Source organism: Bubalus kerabau, chromosome 10, assembly GCF_029407905.1.
Source record: "Bubalus kerabau isolate K-KA32 ecotype Philippines breed swamp buffalo chromosome 10, PCC_UOA_SB_1v2, whole genome shotgun sequence".
Classification (NCBI taxonomy): domain Eukaryota; kingdom Metazoa; phylum Chordata; class Mammalia; order Artiodactyla; family Bovidae; genus Bubalus; species Bubalus kerabau.
The window spans coordinates 40,956,403-40,982,954 of NC_073633.1; the positions used below are offsets into that span (position 1 = coordinate 40,956,403).

General features: G+C 47.6%; 1 protein-coding gene across 1 annotated transcript; it reads left to right on the plus strand.

The window, feature by feature from the left end:
- Positions 1-13,508: 13,508 nt before the first annotated feature.
- On the plus strand, positions 13,509-25,542 carry IVD (isovaleryl-CoA dehydrogenase). Its single transcript, XM_055537374.1, has 12 exons — positions 13,509-13,758; positions 15,291-15,380; positions 15,616-15,667; positions 17,264-17,433; positions 17,867-17,960; positions 18,961-19,097; positions 20,385-20,481; positions 21,474-21,567; positions 22,076-22,157; positions 22,735-22,839; positions 22,945-23,017; positions 23,666-25,542. Exons 1-12 carry the CDS (start codon positions 13,606-13,608, stop codon positions 23,797-23,799), a joined length of 1,281 nt encoding a protein of 426 aa, XP_055393349.1. The 5' UTR covers positions 13,509-13,605; the 3' UTR covers positions 23,800-25,542.
- The last annotated feature ends 1,010 nt before the right edge of the window (positions 25,543-26,552 follow it).

Consider the following 26,552-nt stretch of genomic DNA (forward strand, 5'->3'; position numbering starts at 1 on the left):
AATACACCTTGGAGCTTTTAATCTAAATCATTTCTGTGTTGTTTTTTTTTTTATAAAGTGTTACTTTAAATAAATATTTCTGTAACTATTCAGACTGCAGCATTGACAAATGAAAATAGCTTTTTAATCTAAATATGGCCACTGAATACTACTGCACTAATCTGTTAACAAGTTCAAGGTTACAGTTTCACCCAGAATGTTTTTTTCTATTTAACCCAGAATATTTTTCTTCTACTCATTTTAAGTGCTCTATGACTGGCCCCCCTCCCCACCCCCTCTTCTGTGAGCATTAGTCAGTCTTCTGTGGGTGTTCCCTGTTTGCAGCAATGTGTGCCAGACTCCTTCCACCAGGTTTGTGTCACTAGCTGCCTGTATTCCTAAATATGCTTAATCTCTGCTGTTGCCTTGCGTGGCCAATCCTGGACCTGGCCCGCTGGATTATTAGTCAACTGAAGTCCACAGCAGGCCTTCCCTTCCCCCTCCCTCCCCCATGGTTCACCAAAGGTGCGGCTATAATTCCTTTTTTTTTCTTACTGGATCCCAGTTCTCCAACCAGGGATTGAACCCGGGCCCTCAGCAGTGAAAGTGTGGAGCCCTGACCACTGGTATGCTTGGTCATTCAGTCATGTCCAACTCTTTATGACCCCATGGACTGTAGTCTGCCAGGCTCCTCTGTCCATGGGATTCTCCAGGCAAGATCGCTGGAGTGGGTTACCATGCCCTCCTCCAGGGGACCTTCCCAACCCAGGAATTGAATGCAGGTCTCCCACATTGCAAACAGATCCTTAACATCTGAGCCACCAGGGAAGCCCCTAACCACTGGATCTCCTAGGAATTCCCCATATTTCATTTCTTAGTCAAACTAGGCAGACTTTGACTTTAGCCATCTCCCATTTTTCCCTGGACCTCCCAATTTCTTCACCAACTCCCCCTACTCTTTATTATTACTGGGACTGTCCAGAGGCACCCAATCAACTCAAGTAACATCCCACCCTAATATATAGGGTTAAAATTTTTTGCCTTCATGCCCATATTGCATTCACACAGTTGATTATGTCTCAAATATTTTGAGGGAAACCCAGTTAAATAATTCACAGTGAGAAGAGATGGATATTCTAACCATTTTCAGGATGTTTAAAAGGTTATTTGAAAGAAAAGTGAAAGTGTTAGTTGCTCAGTTGTGTTCAATTCTTTGTGACATGGGCTGTAGCCCACCAGGTTCCTCTGTCCATGGAATTCTCTGGTCAAGCATACTGGAGTGGGTGGCCATTCCCTTCTCCGGGAGACCTTCCTGACGCAAGGAATCAAACCCAGGTCTCCTGTGTTGCAGATAGATTCTTTACCATCTGAGCCATCAGGGAAGCCCCAAAAGGTTATTTACCCAAGTGAATCTGTAATTGGCGTTTCTGGTCCCCTTAAGAGTTCTACTTGCTTCTTGAGAGAAAGGGTAGGAAACTCAGCTGTGAGATCCTCACCTCCTTGTCCTGCCTCCCTAGTTAATTCCTAAGAATGAACCTATGTCAGCTCCTCCATGACTCATTTTTCCCAATGTGCAATCCCTGTTAGCTCAAGGCCTGGCCTCACAGGGGCCCTTTGCCCCACAGTTCTGCTTTGCTCCACCAATCAGCATTTGTGCACTTTGCCTTTTCTCCTGTGCCCTCTAACCTCTGCTCCATCTCCCTTTTGTACATGTGGAGGTGTGTGGGTGTTTAATCTGGTCTGGAGCCTGAATAAATTCATGCATTACCTGAACTCCATGTGATTTGCAACCTCCACGTTGCTAGTTGCTATAGGAAATTTTAATGTCACGTGACATTCTTAACCTCAAAGATGCTTGCAGTACACGCAGCGAAACATTGCACAGGTGACATAAAGATAAATAACAAAAGCAATGATTTATTACACAGTGGGTCCTGTGATGTGGTTATGTGCTATGGTAGTTAACAGTTAATTTGGTAGGGGAAGGCTTGATGGAGGAGGTAGCCTGGGAGTTGACAGAAAAGTAATACTTGGAGAGGCTAGCTAGAGGGTTGAGAACCTCCCAGGTTGACGAATGTGTGGAGATTAGGGGAGAGGAGCGCACACAGGACCCTGAAGCTTCATGCCTTTCCCCCTGCCTTGCCCCGTGTGTCTCTCCCATCTGGTTGTTCCTGAGTTATATCCTTTTATAATAAACCAGATCTGAGTCTGTGAGCATTCTAGCGAGTCAAACCCAAGGAAGGAATAATTGGAACTTCCAAGGAGAAAAAACTATGAGAGATAGGAAAAAAAAAAAAAACAAACTTGAGGGAATATCCAGATGAGTCTTGAAGAACTGAGTAAGAACACTGATTGGGCTTGGTCAGAGGGTTGAATTTAAGAGATTAGTTCTGATGCTTAAGGGAACACTTGTAATATACTATACGTGATGTTTATGTGTACATGTTTATGGGTACATGGTGTTACTAGAAGTTTTGAAGAACCTTAAGTGCCAAGGCAGGAGGTATAGATTTTTACCACTCAGGCCAGAGGTTTCCAAACTGTCTTAGTTCAGTGTTCCTAGTATCTCAATATTTTATGACATGCCAAAATAAACATGTAAAAGTTCTATTTTTTAATATCCAAACAATAAGCACTTAATGTCTGAACAACTTAATAGATATTTGAAAAAAGAATACACAAAAATCTAAAGGTATTTTTATTTTTAAATAACTGCAGTTATTACTAACAGGATGTTGGGCACCTTAGCTTCTCAGACCTTGGAATCAAACTGGACACTACCACCTTTCTTTCCTGTTTGGAACTGAGAGGAATATTGCATGATCTAATCTTGAAATTGGCCTTCTTCAAGCTAGTAGATCACACGTTGTCTAATATGTATCACTATGATTTCCCCTAAAGTTTATTCTGTAGCATCCCAGGGAGCTTGCTGCCCAGTGGTGTTGTGGATCACAGTCTGGGAACCATGAATCTAGGTAATAATGACTCACACATTTTGATCAGGTAATCATCATAATGAATGTTTAGAAAAATTAATCTAGCACTGTATGAAAGATGGATGGCAGGATTAAGAGAATAGGGTCAAAGACATCGGGAAAACAGGAATCAAATGTATTAGGACCATGACAGCAAAGGTATAAAGAAAGATTTGACCACTATGGGGAACAGCATGGAGGCTCCTTTAAAAACTAAAAATAGAGCTACCACATGATCCAGCAATCCCACTCCTGGGCATATATCTGGAGAAAACCATAATTCAAAAAGATATATGGACCCAAATGTTCATTGCAGCACTATTTACAATAACCAGGATGTGGATGCTAAGTGTCCATCATTGATGGAGAAATGGATAAAGAGGATGTGGTACATATCTACAATAGAATATTACTCAGCCATAAAAAAGAATGAAATAATGCCATTTGCAGTGACGTAGACGGACCTAAACATTGTTATACAGAGTGAACTAAACCAGAGAAAGACAAATATATTGCTTATATGTGGAATCTTAAAAAAAAAACAGGTATGAATGGATCTATTTACAAAACAGAAATAGAGTCACAGATGTAGAAAACAAAATGATGGATACCAAGGGGGAGAAAGTGTGGGGAGAGAGGTAAATTGGGGGATTGGGATGGATATATACACACTGCTGTATATAAAATAAATAACTAATAACCTACTATTTAGCACAGAGAACTCTGCTCAGTACTCTGTAATGACCTACATGGGAATAGAATCTAAAGAGTGAATATATGTATACACATATATAACTGATGTACTTTTCTTATAGCAGAAACTAACAACACTGTATATCAATTATACTCCAATAAAAATTAATTTAAAAAATTTGAAACACAAGAAAACTACAGGTATTAGTTGATGGCATATGGGTGTGGGGGGAAAGAATCTACATACATAAAGGTTTTGAGCGAGGGTGACAGAATGAGAATTGGTTATAAAATTAGGATGTAAAAACCAGCTTGCAGCCCATTCCCAGCCTACTCACTAAAAACTGGTCTTTTGCAAATTCTCTCAGTCTAATTTCTTACCTGTTAAGTAGAGATAATGTCTGTCCTAATGGATTGCTGTAAAAGTGAACTATGGCCAGCACCAAAGTCTGGCTGCTGCTGCTCCTGCTGCTGCTGCTAAGTCGCTTCAGTCGTGTCCAACTCTGTGTGACTCCATAGACCGCAGCCCATCTGGGATTGCCATTTCCTTCTCCAATGCATGAAAGTGAAAAGTCAAAGTAAAGTCTCTCAGTCGTGTCTGACTCTTAGCGACCTCATGGACTGCAGCCTACCAGGCTCCTCCACCCATGGGATTTTCTAGGCAAGAGTACTGGAGTGGGGTGCCATTGCCTTCTCCGCAGAGTCTGGCAGAGGTACTCAAATCCTGATGATTATTGATAAAGCTCAAAATGTACCTTGGCAAATGATAATCTTAATTTTGCCCTTTAACTTTCACTACTGTACACTATATCCTTCTTACTCTCTTCTCTCTTCTCTGTCTCTGGCTCTCTCTCCTTAGTTCCCTGATTTTGCCTTGTATTGGCAAGCCTCCAGTACTCAATATCCCTCTCAACTGGGAACTCTCAACTTTAACTGGGGCTCAAATTACAACCACCTTAAAAAACAAAGCACCCACTGCCATTCCCTCCAAGTTACTACCTACCCTCTATTAACAGTCAAAAGTCTCAAAATAAATAAATGAATATTTTTTAATTAAATAAATTGTTTTATCGTTCCAGGACTTTCTTGGCAGTCCAGTGCAAGACTTTGCCTTCCGATGCAGTGGATTTGGGTTCCATCCCACATGCTTCGAGGCCAAAAAAACCTAAATAGAAAATAGAAACAGTATTATAACAATTTCAATAAAGACTTAAAAAAAATATTCCACATTAAAAATGAATAAAGGGAATTCCCTGGCGGTCCAGTGTTTAAGACTCTGCTCTTCCACTGCAGGAGGCCCAGGTTCCATCCCTGATTAGCAAACTAGGATCCCACAAGCTGTGCCACACAGCCAAAACAAACAAACAAACAATCTCAAGAACTCACTGTTCTCTTGCCTTCCAATTTGGCTTAAAGGCAAAAACGATTTTATAAGGTACCTAGAGTTGGCCAATTCAGAGGGACAGAAAGTATACAGGTTACAGGTTACCAGGGACAGAGAGGAAAAGTGAAGGGGGAGTTGCTTTTAACATATGCAGTTTTTGTTTGGCATGATGAAAAGTTCTGGGAATGGATAGTGGTGATGGCTGCACTGTATTGTGAATGGACTTAATGCCACTGAACCGTACACTTACATACGGCAAATTTTATGTATATTTTACCCTGGCTCAGATGGTAAAGAATCTGCCTGCTGTGCAGATGACCCAGGTTTGATCCCTGGAGCAGGAAGATCCTCAGGAGAAAGGAATGGCTACCCACTCCAGTATTTTTGCCTGGAGAATCCCATCAGCTATAGATCAAAGAGTCAGACATGACTGAGTGACTAAGCACCACCACCACTAGAGTTTTAAAATAAAATGTAATGAGGCTCAACAAAGTATACCAGCTTTAAGCATACAGGTCGATAAATTACTGCCCCCTCCAGAGATGAGCACTAATCTGACAGGAAATCACCCTCTATGAGTACTGTCTCGTCTCGAACTTCACATAAACTGATGTGTCCATTTCATCACTGTTAAATAGAACAGAACGAATTGCTCAACATATCGCTTTTTGAATCTATAAAGGATCTGAAGTCTGCCCTTTTATTCTCAATATTAGTAAATTGCAATTTATCATTTTTCTTGATCTGTCTTGTTAGGGCTTATAATTTTTATGTTGATTTTCTTGGTTATCTATTTCATAATTCTATTGTTTATTATTCATTTCCATCTATATTTGGGGTTATAATTTACTGTTCTTTTTCTAGATTCTTAAAATAGAAGGATAGATAAATCCATTTCAACTCTTACCTTTTACAGTATATGCATTGACAACTATAAACTTCCCTCTAAGGGCCAGGTAGTTGAATCTCGCAAGTTTTGCTAAGTCCTATTTTCATTATTTGTCTTTCCTTTAAAAGCATATTCTAATTTCCATTGTGATTTCATCTTTCACCTATGGGTAATCTGGCTTCATGTCTCATTACTCTACCAAAGCAGTTTTTGATAAGGTTGTATGAAAGAAAATTTTATGGCAAGACAAGAAAAATTGTATATTTGGCCGAATCACATAGGATGTGGGATCTTAGTTCCCTGGGGCCAGGGCAACCTGGCATTGGAAGCTCAAGCATCAACCACTGGACTGCCAGAGAAGTCCCAAGATAAGAATAAACAATATAAAAAAAAAATGTTCTCTGCCCTTTAGCTTCCTGTCTCCCCTCTATTGTGCATTGTGTATTTGCATTTTGCATCAGCAAAACCTTCCCCATTGGCAGGAATGGGGCACCACAGAGGCTGATAACTTAGCACTCCAAGCATGCAAGACAGTCTAAAGAACGTCACCGGGAGAAACTGAGACACGCAACAGAGACACACTGATGCAAGGGTAACTCCTGCTCGACCGCAAACAGCAACATTCCAGCATCAACAAGACAATGCCTTAAAATTAGATTGCTATAACAGTGCACTGATGTGGATTATGTAAACTGCATAAACTGGATTGTGTAAACACATCATCTAATGATAATGATCTCCAAAGTTTTTGGCACCAGGGTCCAGTTTTGTGGAAGACCACTTTTCACAAGAGTAGGGCAGGGCGGGTGTGGTTTTTGGATGATTCAAGTGCATTACATTTATCATGTACTTTATTTCTATTGTAATTACATCAACTCCACCTCAGATCATCAGGCATTAGATCCCGGAGGTTGGGGACCCCAGATCTAATGTATGGCCCTCTGTCTCAGAAAGTTTATGTAACTGACTTCTCACAGGTAGAACAGTTCTCAGAACCCAAATTTGAGGGTTACAGTCCTCAAATTTGGCTCAAATTTCTTTCATAGATTGACTTGATTAATTTTTCATTGATATACGCTTGGTGTAGTGGGCAGAATACCAGAGACACCCACCAGAAGATACGTGGAAGACACCTCAAATTGGTACTCAGTGCCAGCATGGGTATTTTGAGCCTCACTAGCTTCTCAGCATCTCTCACCAGGTGTTCTGGTGAGTTCTCCTCATACATCCAGAGCTCATGTATGCATCGTGATGATCCTGAAAGTTTTATTTGGACTAGTTTTTATTCATCTTAAGGGGCATCCATGCATTTCCTAGGCAGAGTCCCAAGGGGATCTGCAGAGTAAGTCCAGGGAAAACATATGTGGCTGATTTTTGTTAAGTTCAACTTAAACTAAAGAAAAAGGGTAAATTGATACATGGTCTGAACAAAATGTTTTGTTAGTGAAATGAGAGAGAGTTCTTCAGCTCTGAAGAATAAAGGGACATTTTGCTCCTATCGGCCACAGGCTACTCTCAGATGTGTCAATCCTTACCACATGCAGTGGTCCTACAAGGGAACCTGCTAGGAACCTGCTATGACCATTAAGTAAATACTGCTCCTCTGGGGGGCACCACAGAGGCTGATAACTTAGCGCTCCAAGCACGCATGACAGTCTAAAGACTGTCACCAGGAGAAACTGAGACACGTGACGGAGACGCACTGACCCAAGGGTAACTCCTGGGGAAACTCGTGCACACCCAGTCCACCACACTGTCCTCAGAAAATTGTTCAGATGGTATCTCACGCCTGAACCAGACTACCAAATCAATAATGGGAACCTGTGCCTCAAGGGCCCAGCAACTCTTGGATGAGCAACTCTTGGATGAACCTATAGGAACTTCAGCTGGGTTTAAGAAACTGACACTTGCAAGTATGTAACTTAACGGCAAGGTCTGACGAAAAATCATTTGTTCCTGAGATGGCTAAAATGGGGCACTTTTGGTTTACCTAAGTTGGTTTATTTGCACACTAACTTAGAAAAAGCAGGCTTAGGATCAAACAGCTAGAATGGAGACATTTTAATTGGCACCTGGAAGTCTCAAAGTAAGGGAAAGATAAAATGGTTTCACTGCAAGAGACAAATCAGAAATTATCAGAAACAGTGACTAGATTAGAAAAGACCTCATAAATCATCACTGCTTCTCCTCCTTTCTCTTCTCCTTCTTTGGCTCTTTTGTATCTTCTTTTTTCTGAGCATCCCTATCCTGATCTCTCTGCTCTTCCACCTGTAATCCCAAAGGAAGAACTTGTGGAATCTAAGGGAAAGGACAAAGAAACCCCTAAGGTAATAGTCACCCTCTTTAAGGAGAAACCTACACGTAGAGGGGAGCCTACTCTTACCTTTACACCCTTGGACTAGGACAGAATTTTAAGACCTTAACTAAGGAATTTCCAGATTGTTCACAGGATCCCTTGGGTTTTGCTAAATAATTTCATTTTATAGTAAGAATTTATAAGCCTGGATATTCAAACTTACACCAGCTTGTACTTACTAATTCTTGACAGTGCAAGTAAAGCCAGGGAATGGCTCCAAGAGGTAAACTGGAAGGCACCCATAGAAGATTATCACAGTCATGAGTCTGCAGATCACCAGAAATGTAGAGAACTTGACCACAATCTATATCAGGTTATTCTGAAAATCTTCCCCACCTGCGGGGTAAGGGATGGGGCTTGATATGAAAGGTAGTGAGCTGAAGAAGAAAGCATTTTAGTCTAGACAAGCTTACAGAGCCTGGCTTCTGTCTTAGCTGTGTTTGAAACCTTGGACTAATGGGGTACTGTAAGAAGGATCAAAAAGCATTGCTATTAAATACGTAATTTCCTTTATTCCTCTTTGCATTAGGTGGTATTATTTTCATTTAAAAATGATGAAAGGAGACACTTGCCTGGCAGTCCAGTGGTTAACATATTGGGCTTCCACTGCAGGGGGCACAGGTTCCTTCCCCGGACGGGGAACTAAAAGTTGCATGCTGCATTGCAGCCAAAAAATAGGGGAAAAATAAAAAATAAATAAATTTTAAAAATAAAGACAATGAAAGGGAATTCCCTGGCAGTCCATTGGTTAGGATTCTGCACTCCCACTGCCAAGGGCATAGGTTCAACCCCTAAACTGTGAACTAAGATTCCACAAGCCATGTGGCATAGCCAGAAAATATATACATATGTATATAATGAAGTAAAGTCTGAAAAGATCCAAGAAACTTGTTTAAATTCCATATCTAGATAGCAGGATTGCAACACTGTTCCTGAACTCAGGGCACTAAACTATCTGAGATGAATTGTTCAAGAGCATTGACATCATCCCCTACCCCTAAACACACACACACACACACACACACACACACATGCACACGCTCACACACGCACTCACAACAGAAGTGGAAAACTGCAAAGCAGGGAAAGGGACAGAAGCTGAATTCTATCTGCTCTCCTCTTTCCCCTCATACATGATTCTTCCTTTCTGCCTCCCTGAAATGGAGTGGTGTTGCAGCAAAAACAGAGGTGAGTGAACAGCCTTTGGCACATAACAGCAAAACAGGCCTACGAGAGTTAAACAATCTCCATTATTCTTTATCTGTTACTACTAGCAAACACTTGTAGCTGGACTTGTACTTCACAAAGCTAATGACTCTCTGACTCTCTATAGATTGCCCTCTGGACTTGGCATTCTTTCCCCCTACACTGTCTTGTAGCATTCTGCATTTCAGAAAGAAGGTCATGGACTGATAACCTCAGGGACACAAGATCGGTTGCTAAGTTGTCTGATACCAGCTGTGGCCATCAGAAACTCTGCCAGAGAAAAAAAATAAAGCAAGACCTCCAAGAGGATATAAAACCTCTCCCTATTCCCCAGAAGGGGAGCATAGTTCTTGAGGCACTAGTTTGCTGTTTCCCTTTTGCCTGGCAAAAATAATAAAGCTACTCTCTTCTGTTTCCTCCAAACCCTGTCTCTAGATACCTATTTGGCATTGGTGGACAGGGAGCCAAGATTAGGACCCTGTGATGGGTACAAATCCTTTCTATGTCCCTGTTTCTTATTTGTAGTAAAGAGGCTTCAGCCTCCTAGACCTTCCCTGAGTGCCAAAGGGCAGGTTTAAACAGTTGCTAAACAGAAAAATCACAATAAACTGTGGAAAATTCTGAAAGAGAGGAGAATACCAGACCACCTGATGTGACTTTTGAGAAACCTATATGCAGGTCAGGAAGCAACTGTTAGAACTGGACATGGAACAACAGACTGGTTCCAAATAGGACAAGGAGTACATCAAGGCTGTATATTATCACCCTGTTTATTTAACTTCTTTGCAGAGTTCATCATGAGAAACGCTGGGCTGGAAGAAACACAAGCTGGAATCAAGATTGCTGGGAGAAATATCAATAACCTCAGATATGCAGATGACACCACCCTTATGGCAGAAAGTGAAGAGGGACTAAAAAGCCTCGTGATGAAAGTGAAAGAGGAGAGTGAAAAAGTTGGCTTAAAGCTCGACATTCAGAAAACAAAGATCATGGCATCTGGTCCCATCAACTTCATGGGAAATAGATAGGGAAACAGTGGAAACAGTGTCAGACTTTATTTTTTTGGGCTCCAAAATCACTGCAGATGGTGACTGCAGCCATGAAATTAAAAGACGCTTACTTCTTGGAAGGAAAGTTATGACCAACCTAGATAGCATATTCAAAAGCAGAGACATTACTTTGCCAACAAAGGTCAGTCTAGTCAAGGGTATGGTTTTTCCAGTGGTCATGTATGGATGTGAGAGTTGGACTGTGAAGAAAGCTGAGCGCCAAAGAATTGATGCTTTTGAACTGTGGTGTTGGAGAAGACTCTTAAGAGTCCCTTGAACTGTAAGGAGATCCAACCAGTCCATCCTAAAGGAGATCAGTCCTGGGTGTTCTTTGGAAGGAATGATATTAAAGCTGAAACTCCAGTACTTTGGCCACCTGATGCAAAGAGTTGACTCATTGGAAAAGACTCTGATGTTGTAGGGATTGGGGGCAGAAGGAGAAGGGGACAACAGAGGATGAGATGGCTGGATGGCATCACCGACTTGATGGACGTGAGTTTGAGTGAACTCCGGGAGTTGGTGATGGACAGGGAGGCCTGGTGTGCTGCAATTCATGGGGTCGCAAAGAGTCGGACACGACTGAGCGACTGAACTGAACCGAAACAGAAAAATGAGGGATGGCAGAAACAAAGGAGCAGTCAAGAAATTATAGTACAATAACAAATCAGGGGACTGGTTCCTCCTCAAGGAATATACCTAACAATATTTTTGAGTTCTTCTGCTGGAACTAAGGCCACCCCTGTGGAGAACAGTAACTTTAGGCTGAGCACCAGATTTCTGGAATAACCCTGTTACCTCACCACCAACCGTTGAGAAGAAAGTCTGCACATAGTGGAAGATCAGGAAGACTCTGACCCCCATCCCCTTACCCACTGCCCCAAATGGCTAACTGCAGTTAGCTTCCCCTCTCTCTCCCTTTAAAAACATTCAGTTAGTGCAGAATCTTCACAGAGTTGGTTCTTGGACAAGAATCTGCCTTCAACCCATGTTGCCCTCTGAATAAAGCAATCCTTTCTATCCAACCAACACAAGTCTTTCCAGTGGGGAGCAGCCCAACCTGAGTTGGGTCCACCTCTACCCCACTCCTGTTAAAAATAAGCCCTGACTTCTGTTCTTAGGTACATTAATTTGGAAAACAGCAACTCCTTAACAACTCCCTTCCCATAAAATTCTATCAAAGTCAAACTCTGCTACATAATAAAGCAAATTTCCTGAGTTATAACCAGCGTGCACCCTAGAGCAAGGGTTCTTCTCCTAGATTTACTCTGACAATGTATTGCCAAGCACGGGGCATTCCATGTTTTTCCGTTTGCAGGTTTGTTGTGGTTGTTAGGGCAGAAAGGGAAGAAGAACTAAAGAGCCTCTTGATGAAAGTGAAAGAGGAGAGTGAAAAAGTTGGCTTAAAGCTCAACATTCAGAAAACTAAGATCATGGCATCCGATCCCATCACTTACTTCATGGCAAACAGATGGGGAAACAGTGGCTGACTTTATTTTTCTGGGCTCCAAAATCACTGCAGATGGTGATTGCAGCCATGAAATTAAAAGACACTTACTCCTTGGAAGGAAAGTTATGACCAACCTGCTGCTGCTGCTGCTGCTAAGTCGCTTCAGTTGTGTCTGACTCTGTGAGACCCCATAGATGGCAGCCCACAAGGCTCCCCCGTCCCTGGGATTCTCCAGGCAAGAACACTGGAGTGGGTTGCCATTTCCTTCTCCAATGCATGAAAGTGAAAAGTGAAAGTGAAGTCGCTGAGTCGTGTCCGACTCTTAGCGACCCCATGGACTGCAGCCTACCAGGCTCCTCCGTCCATGGGATTTTCCAGGCAAGAGTACTGGAGTAGGGTGCCATTGCCTTCTCCCTATGACCAACCTAGATAGCATATTAAAAAGCAGAGACATTACTTTGTCAACAAGGGTCCATTTAGTCAAGGCTTTGGTTTTTCCAGTAGTCGTGTATGGATGTGAGAGTTGGACTATAAAGAAAGCTGAGCGGCCAAGAATTGATGCTTTTGAACTGTGGTGTTGGAGAAGACCCTTGAGAGTCCCTTGGACTGCAAGGTGATCCAACCAGTCCATCCTAAAGGAGATCAGTCCTGGGTGTTCATTAGTAGGACTGATGTTGAAGCTGAAACTCCAGTACTTTGGCCACCTGATGCTAAGAGCTAACTCATTTGAAAAGACCCTGATGCTGGGAAAGATTGAGGGCAGGAGAAGGGGACGACAAGATGGATAAGGACGTGTTTTTCCTTGGATAAGGACGACAGGAGAGGATAAGATGGTTGGATGGAATCACCGACTCAATGGACATGGGTTTGGGTGGACTTCGGGAGTTGGTGATGGACAGGGAGGCCTGGCGTGCTGCAATTCATGGGGTCGCAAAGAGTCGGACACGACTGAGGACTGAGCGACTGAACTGTGGTTGTTAACTATTTTGGCCCCGCCAGCGTCAAAAGTGAAAAAGTGAGTGTTAGTCGCTCAGTCTTCTCCGACTCTTTGCGACCCTATGAACTGTAGCCCGCCAGGCTCCTCTGTCCGTGGAATTCTCCAGGCAAGAATACTGGAGAGTGTTGCCATTCCCTTCTCCAGGGGACCTGCCCCACCCAGGGATCAAACCCGGGTCTCTGGCGGGAGAGATCCTATTTCTCCCACCAGGAATCGAACCTTCCTCGGTGAGTGGAAGCGTTGAGGGACGTTCAGCGAATTTCCTGATTATGGTTTTAACAGTTGTTTTCCCACAGATGTCTGCAGTTAGGTACTGCTATTTTTAACGCCGCGGAGATACTGCATCCTGTACTCAAAAAGACTTTCTGCTCTTCCACTTTAAAAAAAAAACGCAACCCGGACAAGTCCCTGGCAGATCCAGCTTACCCACCGAGTACACCCACCTCGCCGAGTTTGTGCCTGATTGGCTGGTGCCTGAATAGCTCGTCCTTCGGCGGTCAGCTGAGGATGATTGGCTGCCGGAGACCCACCCCCTCGCCGACTGGGTGGAGGCAGCGAAGTCGGGGATTGGTGGAGCTCGCAGGGCTGGCTCTCAGCTGCCTGGGCTCCCGCTCCAGGGGCAAGGCAGAGATGGCGACTGCGGCTTGGTTACTGGGTCGGCGCGTGGCGAGCTGGAGGATGCGACCGCCGCTGCAGTCTCTTGCTGGCCTGATTACCCAGCGGCCCAACTCGCTGTTGCCTGTGGACGATGCAATCAATGGGCTGAACGAGGAGCAGAAGCAGGTAGGGAGGCTCACCCTCCTTCTGCCTCTTATCGGTGGTCGGTGGTCGGTGGTCGGTGGTCACCCGGGCGCTTTTCTGCCTGGCGCTCACACAGTAGCAATGAATGATGTGGGAACTCTGAGCTCGCCAGCGCAGGGGCGGCCGCCGGCCCGAGCCTCCAGTCTGTGGAGGCATCAAGGCCTGGTTACGAAAGTTAGGCGAGGAGTCGAGGACAGGAAAGCTCCTGGGAGACAGGAGTTGGGGGAACATGAGGGGATGTTTTGGTGAATCGGTAGAGGATTACCCTCGTTTGTCAAGAGAGCCCTCAATCTCTCTGAAGTCCTCTTACACCTCAATACTGCCTAAGGCTGTGGTTCTCAAACCTGGTTAATCATCACCATTAAATCTTTTTCAAATACACAACTTGGGGTTGAGGGTGGAGTTGAAATGCACAAGGGAGTTTGGCTATTTCTTCAACCTATGGGGTCAAAGCACAAAGCTGAAAAAGACTGTAAAGAGGTTGTTACAAATGAAGCGGAACCAGAGTTATTCCTGGCGGAAGGAGACTGTTCACTTGGACACTGGCTTGAATTTCCGAGAAATGTGATCCTCCTGTGGGCCTAAGCTTGCTGAAAACTCCAAAAATCCAGTTGCAGTAGGCAGCAGACAGAGCTTTGAATCCTCTCAGGCAGGAAGTGCTCAGTTCCAGTTCTCAAGATTTCCTGCCAGAAGGAGTTTCTAATCTCTTTTGTTCTTGTTATCCCTGTCCTTCAATATCTCCTGGAGCTTGCTCAAACTTGTGCCCATTGAGTTGGTGATGCCATCCAACCATCTCATCCTCTGTCGTCCCCTTCTCCCGCCTTCAATCTTTCCCAGCATCAGGGTCTTTTCCAACGAGTCAGTTCCTTGCATCAGGTGGCCAGAGTATTGGAGCTTCAGCTTCAGCATCAGTCCTTCCAATGAACATATGCTATCTAGGTTTGTCATAGCTTTCCTTCCAAGGAACAAGCTCTACTCTCTTTTTGAATTATTCCTTTTAGTCAAAAGTTAATGAGCAACAAAAAGGCCTGATACGTGCCATGAACTGAAGGGAGCATGTCTGGAGCACAGTGAATGGGAGATGAGAAGGGCACTGGGGAAGGCTAGAAGAGCTGCAGGGCTTACCTCACAGGGCCTTCTGGTCCTGGACAAGGAGTTTGTCTTTTTTTTTAACAATTAAAAATTGAAGTATAGTTAATTTACAACGTTGTGCTAGTTTCAGGTGTATGGCAAAGTGATTCAGTTATACATGTATAGGGAGTTTGTCTTTTAAAGACAATGGAAGCCCATGGAATGATATACGTAGGGGAGTGACATTTAAAAAATAATCTTTAAAAAGAGAGGTGAGGATCACCTCTAAGGAAGCATAAACTAGTGGGGCCTCTCAGTTTGATGCTGTTTGGTGAGGCTATTTGTGTCCTGTTTCCCTGAAAGTGTCCTCAGTAGTGGAGACACTGTCCTCAGCGGCAATTATGTACTGTTTCAGCAACATCCGTCCACCTCTCTCCTTCTAGCTTCGTCAGACCATGGCTAAGTTCCTTCAGGAGTATCTAGCCCCCCAGGCCCAGGAGATCGACCAAAGTAATGAGTTCAAGAACCTGAGAGTAAGTTGTGAGGCCCAGACTGAGAGGGACGAGGGTGGGGCAGTCTGGGAGCTGGACCAGGCTGGGCTGGGAATTGCAGTGTTGCCTGGCAAGACTCACACAGTCTTCTGGTGAATAAAAGCCCCCTAAGAATGTAGGCCCTTTTTGGGAAGCCCTTGCATCTCATTGTTCCAGAGGCACCTGGCACCTGTAACTGGTTGCCTTCTCACAACCCACTGTGCGTCTCTGTTGGCAGGAGTTTTGGAAGCAGCTGGGGAACCTAGGAGTCTTGGGCATCACAGCCCCTGGTGAGTGTGGTTTCTTGCCCAAAAGAGAGCTTTTTTTTTTTTTTTTTGGCATGCCCTTTAACACATTCCCCAAAGAAGAAGGAAAGGAGAGAAAAGATCTTACTCAAAGTAACCCAGAGTCTCCTCCTTCTTGGACCTGAGAAAGTACCCAATAAGTCACCCAGACAAGAATGAGCTATTTCTTTAGGCAGTGATGTTAACAAGATAAAGGATTTAGGTCAGTGTGGTTCACTTGGGTCACCCAGACTCTTGAACTCTGCACACTTAAGAAGTTCCCCCAAATGATCTGGGGAGTTTGGAAAACTCCAGATTGAGCAGTGATCTTAACACCCCAGGCTTACTGCCTCCCCTGGTCCCTAAGCTCTGCCCTACCAGCAGTGTGAAGGCAGAACCACTCAGGGTGGTGTGTCCCTGTGGGGGATGCCTGTGTGTCCTCTGCCTACAGCTTGGCCCGAGAGCTCATTTGGAAGCAGACTGGGGGTTGGTTTGGGAGAGGGGCACCCATCTGAGCCTCCATGTGATGTGGCCAGATGGTATATTTAATAGACTATCCCTCGGCCCGTCCAGAGTCCCCTATAGGCCTTACTACTTGTTTCCAGGAGATGAGGGCAAGGAGCTGGTGGGCTTTGTTTGAGATTTTAGCCTCTGGTGCAAAGGCCAGCCTGGCTTTCAGTACCCAGTAAAGAGATTAGCCTGCAGCTTCACCAGCCAAAACCTGGATGGCCCACCCTGCTCTGGCCTGTGTTCACTGGGCATTAGAGTAAAAGTGGACCACAATATTCTCCTTACACCACCCCCCTCACCACTTGGAGCAGTTCTTGGGATTTTAAGCTGATTGTAGAAATTTTACATCATGAGTAATGATGTAACCACTTAAAAATTAATTTAGACTTACGCACTTCTTAAGCTCTCTGAGTAGTGGATGCTCAGGTCTTCTTGTCTTCATTAAGAGATCTGTCTGAAATACGGAATTCCCCAGTGATCCACAGGTTAGGACTCCACACTTTAACTGCCAAGGGCCTGGGTTCAATCCCTGGTTGGGGAATTAAGATCCCCAAAACTGCATGGTGTGGCCAAATAAATAAATAAAATCATTTTTAAAAAGAGCTCTGTTTGGGATAAAGCAGGAGTTGCAATGACTGTTTTCTGAACCACACCTTAGTTGACCAAGTGAAAGTGAAAGTGAATTCGCTCAGTCCTGTCCGACTCTTTTCAACCCCATGGACTGTAGCCTAGCTGGCTCCTCCATCCGTCCATGGGATTTTCCAGGCAAGAGGACTGGCGTGGGTTGCCATTTCCTTCTCCAGGGGATCTTCCCAGCCCAGGAATTGAACCTGGGTCTCCCTCATTGTAGGCAGACGCTTTTACCATCTGAGCCACCAGGGAAGTCCTTAGTTGACCAGAGGCGGCAGAAAAAACTAAAACGAGTCCTGTGAGCTTGCAAGCAGGGTCCACAGCCATCAGCCTGCTGACTTTGCTAGAGGGAACTTGGAATAGGTGCTGTCACAGTGTTCCTCTACAGCACGTAAGACAGTGTCTTCATTTAACCTGGTCTGCCTTTTCCACTCCCCTGCACCCCCCACTCCCCACCCCCAGTTCAGTATGGTGGTTCTGGCCTGGGCTTCCTGGAAAACGTGCTGGTGATGGAGGAGATATCCCGAGTGTCTGGAGCAGTGGGGCTCAGTTATGGAGCCCACTCCAACCTCTGTATCAACCAAATTGTGCGGAATGGAAACGAGACCCAGAAGGAGAAGTACCTCCCCAAGGTGAGGAAATGAGGCTGGAGGAACACACCAGCATGAGGCTCCTCTCCCACTGGGGAGGGTTGGTCAGACTTGCTTTCTGTAGTGGGCTGCCCTGAATTTGCTAGGGCTAGGAAGGGGTCAGAGATTTGCTTTATGATGCTTCAGTCAAAAAAAATAATTAAACAGGGCCAGAACACCCAAGGCGTCACTGAACGTTTACTTGAGCACTTTAAGAAACAGAAGCCTCAGACTAGCTTCCCTTGCAAAGGGAATGATGGGAAAAGGAGAAAGAGCTTCAGCCTTGTGGATACAGAGCTTCTCTTCTAGGACTTTTCCTGTACCCGGATCTGAGAGGACTTGTAGGGGTGTCACATGACCAGGCAAGTAGTGGTCCCAGTGAGCCCCTACTGGGTACTTCAGGTCATAATGAGGCCCTTTGGGGTTTTTCTTGCAGCTGATAAGTGGTGAATACATCGGAGCCCTGGCCATGAGTGAGCCCAATGCTGGCTCTGATGTTGTCTCCATGAAGCTGAAAGCAGAAAAGAAAGGTGAGGCTGTTCTTGATTTGGGAGCTGGAATGGGCAGAGGGACAGACCTATGGGTTGATTGGAGGTGCCTCTGCTGGGTTTCCAGAAGCATTTGCCAGATGGACAGTTTTTTGTCAACAGAAGTGGTGGTGGACTGACTGGCTGAGACAGGCCCACACCGCTTGTACAAGTAGCCAACTTCCTCTTCTTCAGTTCAGTTCAGTTCAGTTGCTCAGTTATGTCTGACTCTTTGCAACCCTATGGACTGTAGGACGCCATGGTTCCCTGTTCATCACCAACACCTGGAGCTTGCTTAAATTCATGTTCATCAAGTCAGTGATGCCATTCAACCATCTCATCCTCTGTTGTCCCCTTCTCTTCCTGCCTTTCCCAGCATCAGGGTCTTTCCCAATGAGTCAACTCTTCGCATCAGGTGGCCAAAGTATTAGAGTTTCAGCTTCAGCATCAGTCCTTCCAATGAATATTCAGGGCTGATTTCCTTTAGGATGGACTGGTTGGATCTCCTTGCTGTCCAAGGGACTCTCAAGAGTCTTCTCCAACACCACAGTTCAAAAGCATCAATTCTTTTGTGCTCAGCTTTCTTCATGGTCCAACTCTCACATCCATACATGACTGCTGGAAAAACCATAGCTTTGACTAGATGGACCTTTGTTAGCAAAGTAGTGTCTCTGCTTTTTAATATGCTAAGTTGGTCATAGCTTTTCTTCCAAGGAGCAAGCGTCCCTTAATTTCATGGTTGCAGTCACCATTTGCAGTGGATTTTGGAGCCCCCCAAAATAAAGTCTCTCACTGTTTCCGTTTGTTTCCCCATCTATTTGCCATGAAGTGATGGGACCCGATGTCATGATCTTAGTTTTTTGAATGTTGAGTTTTAAGCCAACTTTTTCACTCTCTTCTTTCACTCTCACCAAGAGGCTCTTTCGTTCTTTGCTTTCTGCCATAAGGGTGGTGTCATCTGCATACCTGAGGTTATTGATATTTCTCCCGGCAATCTCCTTAGGAGATCACTATGTCCTGAATGGCAACAAGTTCTGGATCACCAATGGTCCTGATGCAGATGTCCTTGTTGTCTATGCCAAGACTGATGTGACTGCTGTGCCGGCTTCTCGGGGCATCACAGCCTTCATTGTGGAGAAGGTGAATGTGGGGGAGCTACGGTGGGAGGCTGAGAATGGCACCAGAGATGACCTCCTTCAAGGGATCGTACGGACCATCAGTGCGGTGCGCTCTGCCAAGGCAGAGCTCTGCCTGGGATGGGGCTGGAGCAAGAGAGGAGACTGAAGGGAGGGTAGCCGAAAAGTGGAGCCCGGGGAGGAGGGGTCAAATCCGAGGACAGTGGAACCGTCCGCAGAGCCAGGTTGTCTGGACGTCCTGAAAGATGAGGGCCATCAGGGTGTCGGGTGGACCTGGAGCGAGCCGCCTGCAGGGTGAGGGTGGGAGGATGCTGGTGGGCACCAGAGACTGCACCTTCCAAGAATTGTTAGTAGAGGCACAGGCCAGACGCAGGAGTTAAGAGTGAAAAGTTGGCAGTTTCAGTTGGCTTTTAGGAATGGGAGAGAACTGAACCATTTTTTTGGTAAAGAGAAAAACAAAATAGGAGAGAGAGAAAGTGAGATGTGTGAGAGCGAGTAAGCAAAGTACAACGGTGAACTGAGGGAGAAGCAAGGCGGGGTCGGAGGAACCCCGACCTTGTTAGTTAGTGGAGGAACCAGCTGCTTAGTGATTCCTAAGGAGGAGGCCAGGGCCCCAGGGAGGGTGGGCAGGGAAGTGGACAGTTCCAAGGATGAGTGTTGTAAAGGTTTCCGGTACCCTGAGTGGGGAGAGGGTGGAGATTGTCCGACAGGGACTGGAGAACACGGACGTGGCCGAGACGAGAACTCTCCTGGCTGAGCCGAGGTGTTTGCGTCTCCTAGAGGAGAGGGAAGTGCCCTCCTGGAGGGCATTGCTCTGCTGGGCACCTGCCTGACCGACCGTTCTGCATCTGATGAGTGCAAAGCACACAAGTGGTTGAGTTGACCCCAGGGGGAGCTCCATGAGGTGCAGGTCGCAGAGGGACAAGGGGGGCAAAGGAACTGAGTGGGCCTGGGCAGTGTCTTAGAAGTGACTTCCCCGGAGGAAAGAAACCACAGCCAGGAAGAGTCAGGAGGGCCCTGGGGATCAGGTATTTAGCTAGGAAAAACACTGCTCCTGTGAGAACTGGGGGAAATGCAGCCAACGGCAGGGAGGCTGGGGTAAGATGTTAGGGCTGGCTTCTCCAGGAATGGGGCAGTCACACACAGAGTAGGGGCCTGGTGAGTGGAACGCTGGTGTATCAGGCAAGGATGGGGACTGGATGGGAGGATGGATGCTTCCCAGGGGTCTTCCCTTTCCTTGGCCCCCTGGGGGGCTGCTCTGTAATTAGGACCTCCTTTTATTCCCATAAAGGGGATGCCGGGCTTCAGCACCTCCAAGAAGCTGGACAAGCTAGGGATGAGGGGCTCCAATACCTGTGAGCTGGTCTTCGAAGACTGCGAGGTTCCTGGTGAGTCTCTGAAAATGAGGGAGGCCCTGTCCTGACCCCGTCACACGCTAAGAAAGCCTGACTCTTGGTCAGAGAGCCTCACCAGTGTTAGCTCACCTACCGCATGTGGCCAGACAGTAGGCCTGCCACTGTGCCCTGGCCCGCTAGCCCAGAGGTGTGGGTCTCAGGCTGGACAGCTGTCCTTCCTGGCCAGAGCCCCGGCAGCTGCATGCCCGAATGTGGCTGCAGGGATGGGTGATGCTTCCTGTGTGGACACACACCGTGCCTGGGGCTGGCATTGCAGTCTCTGGGCTAGAAAAGTAAGCTCTGCCCTCCGCCACTCGCATCCTTTGGATTGCCTCATACGTACAGTTGCCTGTGGAGCCAGTGTGAGGTAATCATTAACAATGCTGAAAAGCTGTCTGAATAAATGGGTGGAACTGGACTCAGTGAAGGAAAGGCAGTTCAGTCTATGAGTATTTCTGCCCTGAAGTGAAAATGCACCATGCTGTGGGAGAGCCAGCAGCCCCGTGATGCACTGAGGAGATGGAGGGCACAGACTTGATCAGTTAGGCTGGCTCTGTGCCTTAGCCAGAAACCATCCCTTCCCTGCTGCAATCCACCATCTGAGGTTATAAGGTGTATCTAGAGAGGGGTGATCGGTGCAGACTCTCCTCTGTCGGCAAGAAAAAACTCCACTAGCTTTAAAGACGGGTCAGGGGTGTCAACCCTTTGCACTCAGCTTCTCGCCCACAGCCCCCGAGGCCACCCAGTGTCCTCGCTTCCAGGGTGGGGATGTGCTCAGCAGTTTCCATCACCAGCTCCAAAGGGCCCATCTCCTGGACAGCTTCATCCATGGACCTCGCTAGGGAGGGAGGAGGGTTGTATTGACCAGAGCCATCTCAACATAACCTGGCTTGTGAGAGAGCCCTGTTACTAAACCCAGCAGCTTTTCTAAAAATGAAGAGGCTGTGGACTGCCCGCTCCCCTCTGACCGGCACTTTTCCCCATAGATGCCAACATCCTGGGTCACCTAGGTAAGGGCGTCTATGTGCTGATGAGTGGGCTGGACCTGGAGCGGCTGGTGCTGGCCGGTGGGCCCCTTGGGTGAGTGCAAGGCTTGGGGGTGGGGGGCGGCTCTCACAGCTCTTTGGCAGATGGCCCCACTGCAGCTTCCCCTTGGGGGCCCACGGGGGCCACCTCCCAGCTGCTGCGCATCCTCTCCCAGAGACAAAAAAGTTACCTTTCCTGTCACATTTGCTTTCTTCACACTGAAGACAAATATCATTAGGTGACAGGCAAAAACCCTGAGGAGCCATCCTGACTAGCTACTCAGAACTTGAAGCAGCAGGGTGCCTGGGTTACATCTCTGCAGGGTCCCAACACTCCACCTGGTCTCAGGGGAAGGGACACAAGTGCTGGGCCGTCAGTGCGGTGCCTGAGCAGGGGTGACGAGCGTCCTCAGGCTCCTTACTCCTGCCTCGGACGCCAGATCCTTGTTTCCCCTGGCTGCCCCCGCCTCAGGCTTTTCCACACTAGCATCCCCCCCACACACACACAGCCGGCAGTGGGATAAGAGCGAAGCCCCTCCTCAGTGTTTCTCTCCTTCTCGCAGGATCATGCAGGCCGTCCTCGACCACACTATTCCCTACCTGCACATGAGGGAGGCCTTTGGCCAGAAGATCGGCCACTTCCAGGTGAGTGGCATTGTTCTGTGAAGATGTACTCATTCTCTGGTTTCAAGTTTTAACAAATGAGCAAATGGGGCATGTGCTGCGGGCATTTACTCTTCTTTGTCCAAAAATGAGCTTGAGGGAGTTCCCTGAGCAAGCCTTGGCAAGATCCGGCAAGCCTTGAGGTATGGCCAAAAAACAAACAAAAATGCATTTGAATACTTGGGGCACTTCTTTCCTTAGCCTGCTACCTGGCTTTGGAAGCTGTCAGGCAGTCCGTCTCCTGTCACCTCCCTGCTTGTTTGAGGTGAATAACCTAGGAGGGTTGGAGGGTGAAGCCCAGTTGGTTGTGGGGAGGGAGTAACATTCCAAGGCATGCTTTCTGGTCTGTGAGTAGACGACCAGGTCTGCGATTCAGCGGCAGCTCTCTGGCCTGAACTCCAGGCCCGCTGCCATGTCTGCCCTCCTAGGCAAGTCCCATCGCCTCTCTGTGCCTGAGGGCCCCCAGTCCTGGCTGTCAGGTTGCTACTGCGGACAAGGGAGCGATTCTGAGAGGAGCGTGTCTCCAGCACACTAACCTGTGGCCTACTTTTGGGCACAGTTGATGCAGGGGAAGATGGCAGATATGTACACCCGTCTCATGGCCTGTCGTCAATACGTCTACAACGTTGCCAAGGCCTGTGATGAGGGCCACTGCACTACCAAGGTGAGGGCCGGCCCCAGGGGATGGCACACACCAGGGAAGGGGCGGGGTTGGGCCCCCTCCGCGCAGTCCTGGCTGACCCTGCTGACCCGGAGCCTCCGCCCGCAGGACTGTGCAGGGGTGATTCTTTACTCGGCCGAGTGTGCCACACAGGTAGCCCTGGACGGCATCCAGTGTTTGGGTGAGTGCCCCTCCCGCTCCCTATTCCCAGAGCCTGTGGCTGCCCCTGGGAAGAGGCTCCCCTCCACTCCTCACCCTGTGCTGTAGCTGACCTGTACTTTTAGTACAGTTATCGGGAGGACATGGAAAAGCAAATGGGAAACCACCAGAGGCCGCAAGTTGCTACTGTCTTCGGCGGTGCCCTCCTCTCATCTCCCCAGCCTGGTCCCGTCACCGGGAAATGGGGGAAAGGAGACGCTTCAGAGGTGGAACAGCCTCAGTTCACTGCTGCACAGTGGTTAAGAGCGCAGGCTTGGGCCAGATGGCTGGGTTCAAATCCTGGCTCTACCACTGACTGGCTTTGTGACTTGTGCAGATTACTTCCCCTCTCTGGGCCTGGCACCCAATAACTACTGTGCAGTTTCTTCCCGCCGCCTTCTCCATGTCTGCCAGTGGTTCCCCTGCCTCTGCCTGGCGTCCTCAGCACTCTGAGTGGCCTTCTGGCCAACCCCCCACCCCCGTCCACCCTCCCTCTCACCACCTTTTGTTGTTTCTCTTCAATCAGTCTCTCCTCCTGGCCCATTTCTAGATCTTGTTTGCTTCCCTTGCTTTGCTCACTGCCTATCACTTATCCCATTGTCTTTCTTCTCTGCCCCATGCATGGCTGCAGGTGGCAATGGCTACATCAACGACTTTCCCATGGGCCGCTTTCTGAGAGATGCCAAGCTGTATGAGATCGGGGCTGGGACCAGCGAAGTGAGGCGGCTCGTCATCGGCAGAGCTTTCAATGCAGACTTCCACTAACCCCTAGACCCTTCACCCTGCTTCCTAGCACCTTGAGGCCTTTCTCTGGAAGGACAGCTGCCGCAGCTCTGCTCCCAGCAGGCCCCATCCACCGGCCCAGAAGTGTGCAGTGACTTAACACGGACTCCTCAGGAAACAGGCTAGCTTCTCTGGGGCTTTGGTGACTGTGCCCTTGCTCTCTAACTTCAGAGCCTGCTGCTCCCCCTCCCAGGAGGGGCACCTTTTCCTCGGATGAGCCTGTGCCAGGGAACCCTCTGCTCAAGTACACCAGAAGTATTACCAAGTTCATTAATTTGAACTTGGTAGTCTCTTTTCTTTATGGGGAAAAATACCCACAAAACCCAGCCTTTGTTTCTGCCAGTTTCTATGGGGCATTAGCTTTCATCAGGGTGTGAGTGGGCACTCCTACTGCAGCCTCCTCCGTCCCTCATTTTTTAGAGCTGGAATTCCATCACTCGGGCAGAGGTCTAGGAACAGGCATTTCAGAACACCTGTGCCACCCAGAGTCCACAGTGGGCAGAGGTCTGCATGCTCGTGAAGGCCGGGCTCGATGCCTCCAGCACTACCCTGCCAGTGTCACTGTCCATTCCTGGCCATGTGACAGCCCCCAGCTGACTGGGCAGCAGGCCTGGGTTGGCTGGCTCGACTCCAGCCAAGGCTGCCTGCGCACATTTCTATGGACACCCTATGGCTATTTGTTACCACTCCACAGTGGCTGCTGCCATTTTGTATTAAACATATCATGAAGCAAACCCATCTGCTTCTAAACTGGTGTTTTGGGAGAGAAGCAGTCTACTTGTTCCTGCCTTCTGTCTGGCTCCAGCCCTGTGTCCTTGGAGCGCAGCTGCTTCCAGCCTGCTCACTGGTGATGGGAGACGCAGGGGTGGAATCAACCCACAGGAGAGAGGTATCAGTCCTCCTTTTCCAGATCTTGCAGTGATTTTTAAAGAAAGGAGGGAGCCCAGAGTGGAAAAAGTCTTGGAGCCAGAAGGAAACATAAATTGCCGGAAACCATCCCTATGTTTTTTTAAAAAGATCAAAACAATTTGGTTTTCCCCAAATCAGAACTGGAGCTAGAATCCAGATCAGCAGAAATAGGGGTTCTGAGAACGCCAGCATGGAGCCCCACTGCATGGCCGCTTGGATGGAGCACAGTCAGGGTGTGACTGTTTTGGGTTGTCCCACCCCATCTGAGTTCCCTAAAAGAGACCTGGTTTTCTTGGTCCGCAGCCCAGCGGCGCCTGTTCTGACGTTTGGTCCTGGCCTGTAGCCAGGAGCTGTTCCCAGCCTGATGCTTGTGACAGGTGCTATCCGTTCCTTGCCAACCCCAGCCCAGTCCTGTGCTGAGGGGCTTGTGGCCCTGTCCCTTCAGTTTCCCACCCTGCTCCCTACTGTGTTGGAGATGAATGTGGCTAAAATGGTGGTCTTACTGGGCTTAAAATGTAACTGGGGACTTCCATGGCAATCCAATGGTTAAGACTCTGTGCTTGCAATGCAGTGGGTGCAGGTTTGATCCCTGGTTGGAGAATTAAGATCCCACATGCCGCATGGTGCAGACAAAAAATAAATAATAATAAAGTTTTCAAATAAATAATAAAGTGTAGCTGGAAGTCCAAAGACATCAGAATGGGGTATTTCAGCCAATCAGTGAGGATAATGTAGCTCTGCCTCCAGCGTGGGGAGAACAATGATTTTCCAGATGCTATATGTGAAATAAAAATATTTTAAAGTAAAGCCAAAAAAGTGAAGCCTGACTCGTGAACAATGGGAAAGCAGGGTCCACGGGGTTCTTGGATTGTAGGGTTGATTACATGCATTGTGCAACTCTGCAGCACGAGGTGCCAGCACCGCTCCTTCCCGGGGGCTGCCTCCTTCCACTCCAGTTTTAGGCAGGTCACTATCAGCCCAGTTCCCCTGCTGACGACCATCCCGTTCTTTGTTTTCCTACTCGCCTGCCTGTCCTGATGGCAACAGAAGCTAAGGGAATGGTTTTCCAAGTGTGGTCTGGGCACACCCTTTATCAAAACTTGGCAACCCTGTGGGAAAAAAAAAAAAAACACGGATTCCTATATGGGCCCCAGACCTAATCACACCTCCAGGGATAATGAGGAGGTACAGGCAATCTTTTAGAACAGCTGAGCTGGGGCCTAGAGGACACGCCTCCAGCGGCCTGAGTCCCAGACTCATATAACCTGGTAATGACACTTCTTCACCTATATAAATATTTCAAGTCTCATTTTGACATACTAACTCCTTGATCATGACAATCCGGTCCAAGACACAAAGTTGGCGCCCGGCCCGCTTCCGGAAGATGGGTGAGTTGCCCACCGTAGGCGAAAAAACCGTAGGTGAACCGGCCACGCCCAGACGTGGAGCCAAGGCTGGTGTCAGCCAAGCGTGGGGGACTGAGAAGGAGCGCCTCTTTTTGATTTGGGGACGGACGCCCAGTCCACGTCCGCCTGACGGAACCGAGACCCGGGACCCTCAGTCGAGAACCCCAGCCTAGGGCAGGTCCAGGGTCCAGAGGGTCCAGGGCCCTCCCTCTGCCAGACCGTCTCACCCGAGGCGTCGCGCGCACCGCGGAGCTCGGCTCTGGCTCGCGAGCTCGGGCTCGGGCGCGGCTCCGCCAGCCCTGCGTGGAGCTCTCCTGACCCCTGTCGGCCGCTCACCACAACTGCAGGGTGCTTGCGACTGGCGGCTCCCAGCCTCGTATCTCAAGATGCATAGGGCTCAACAACAGCCGGCTATTCTCT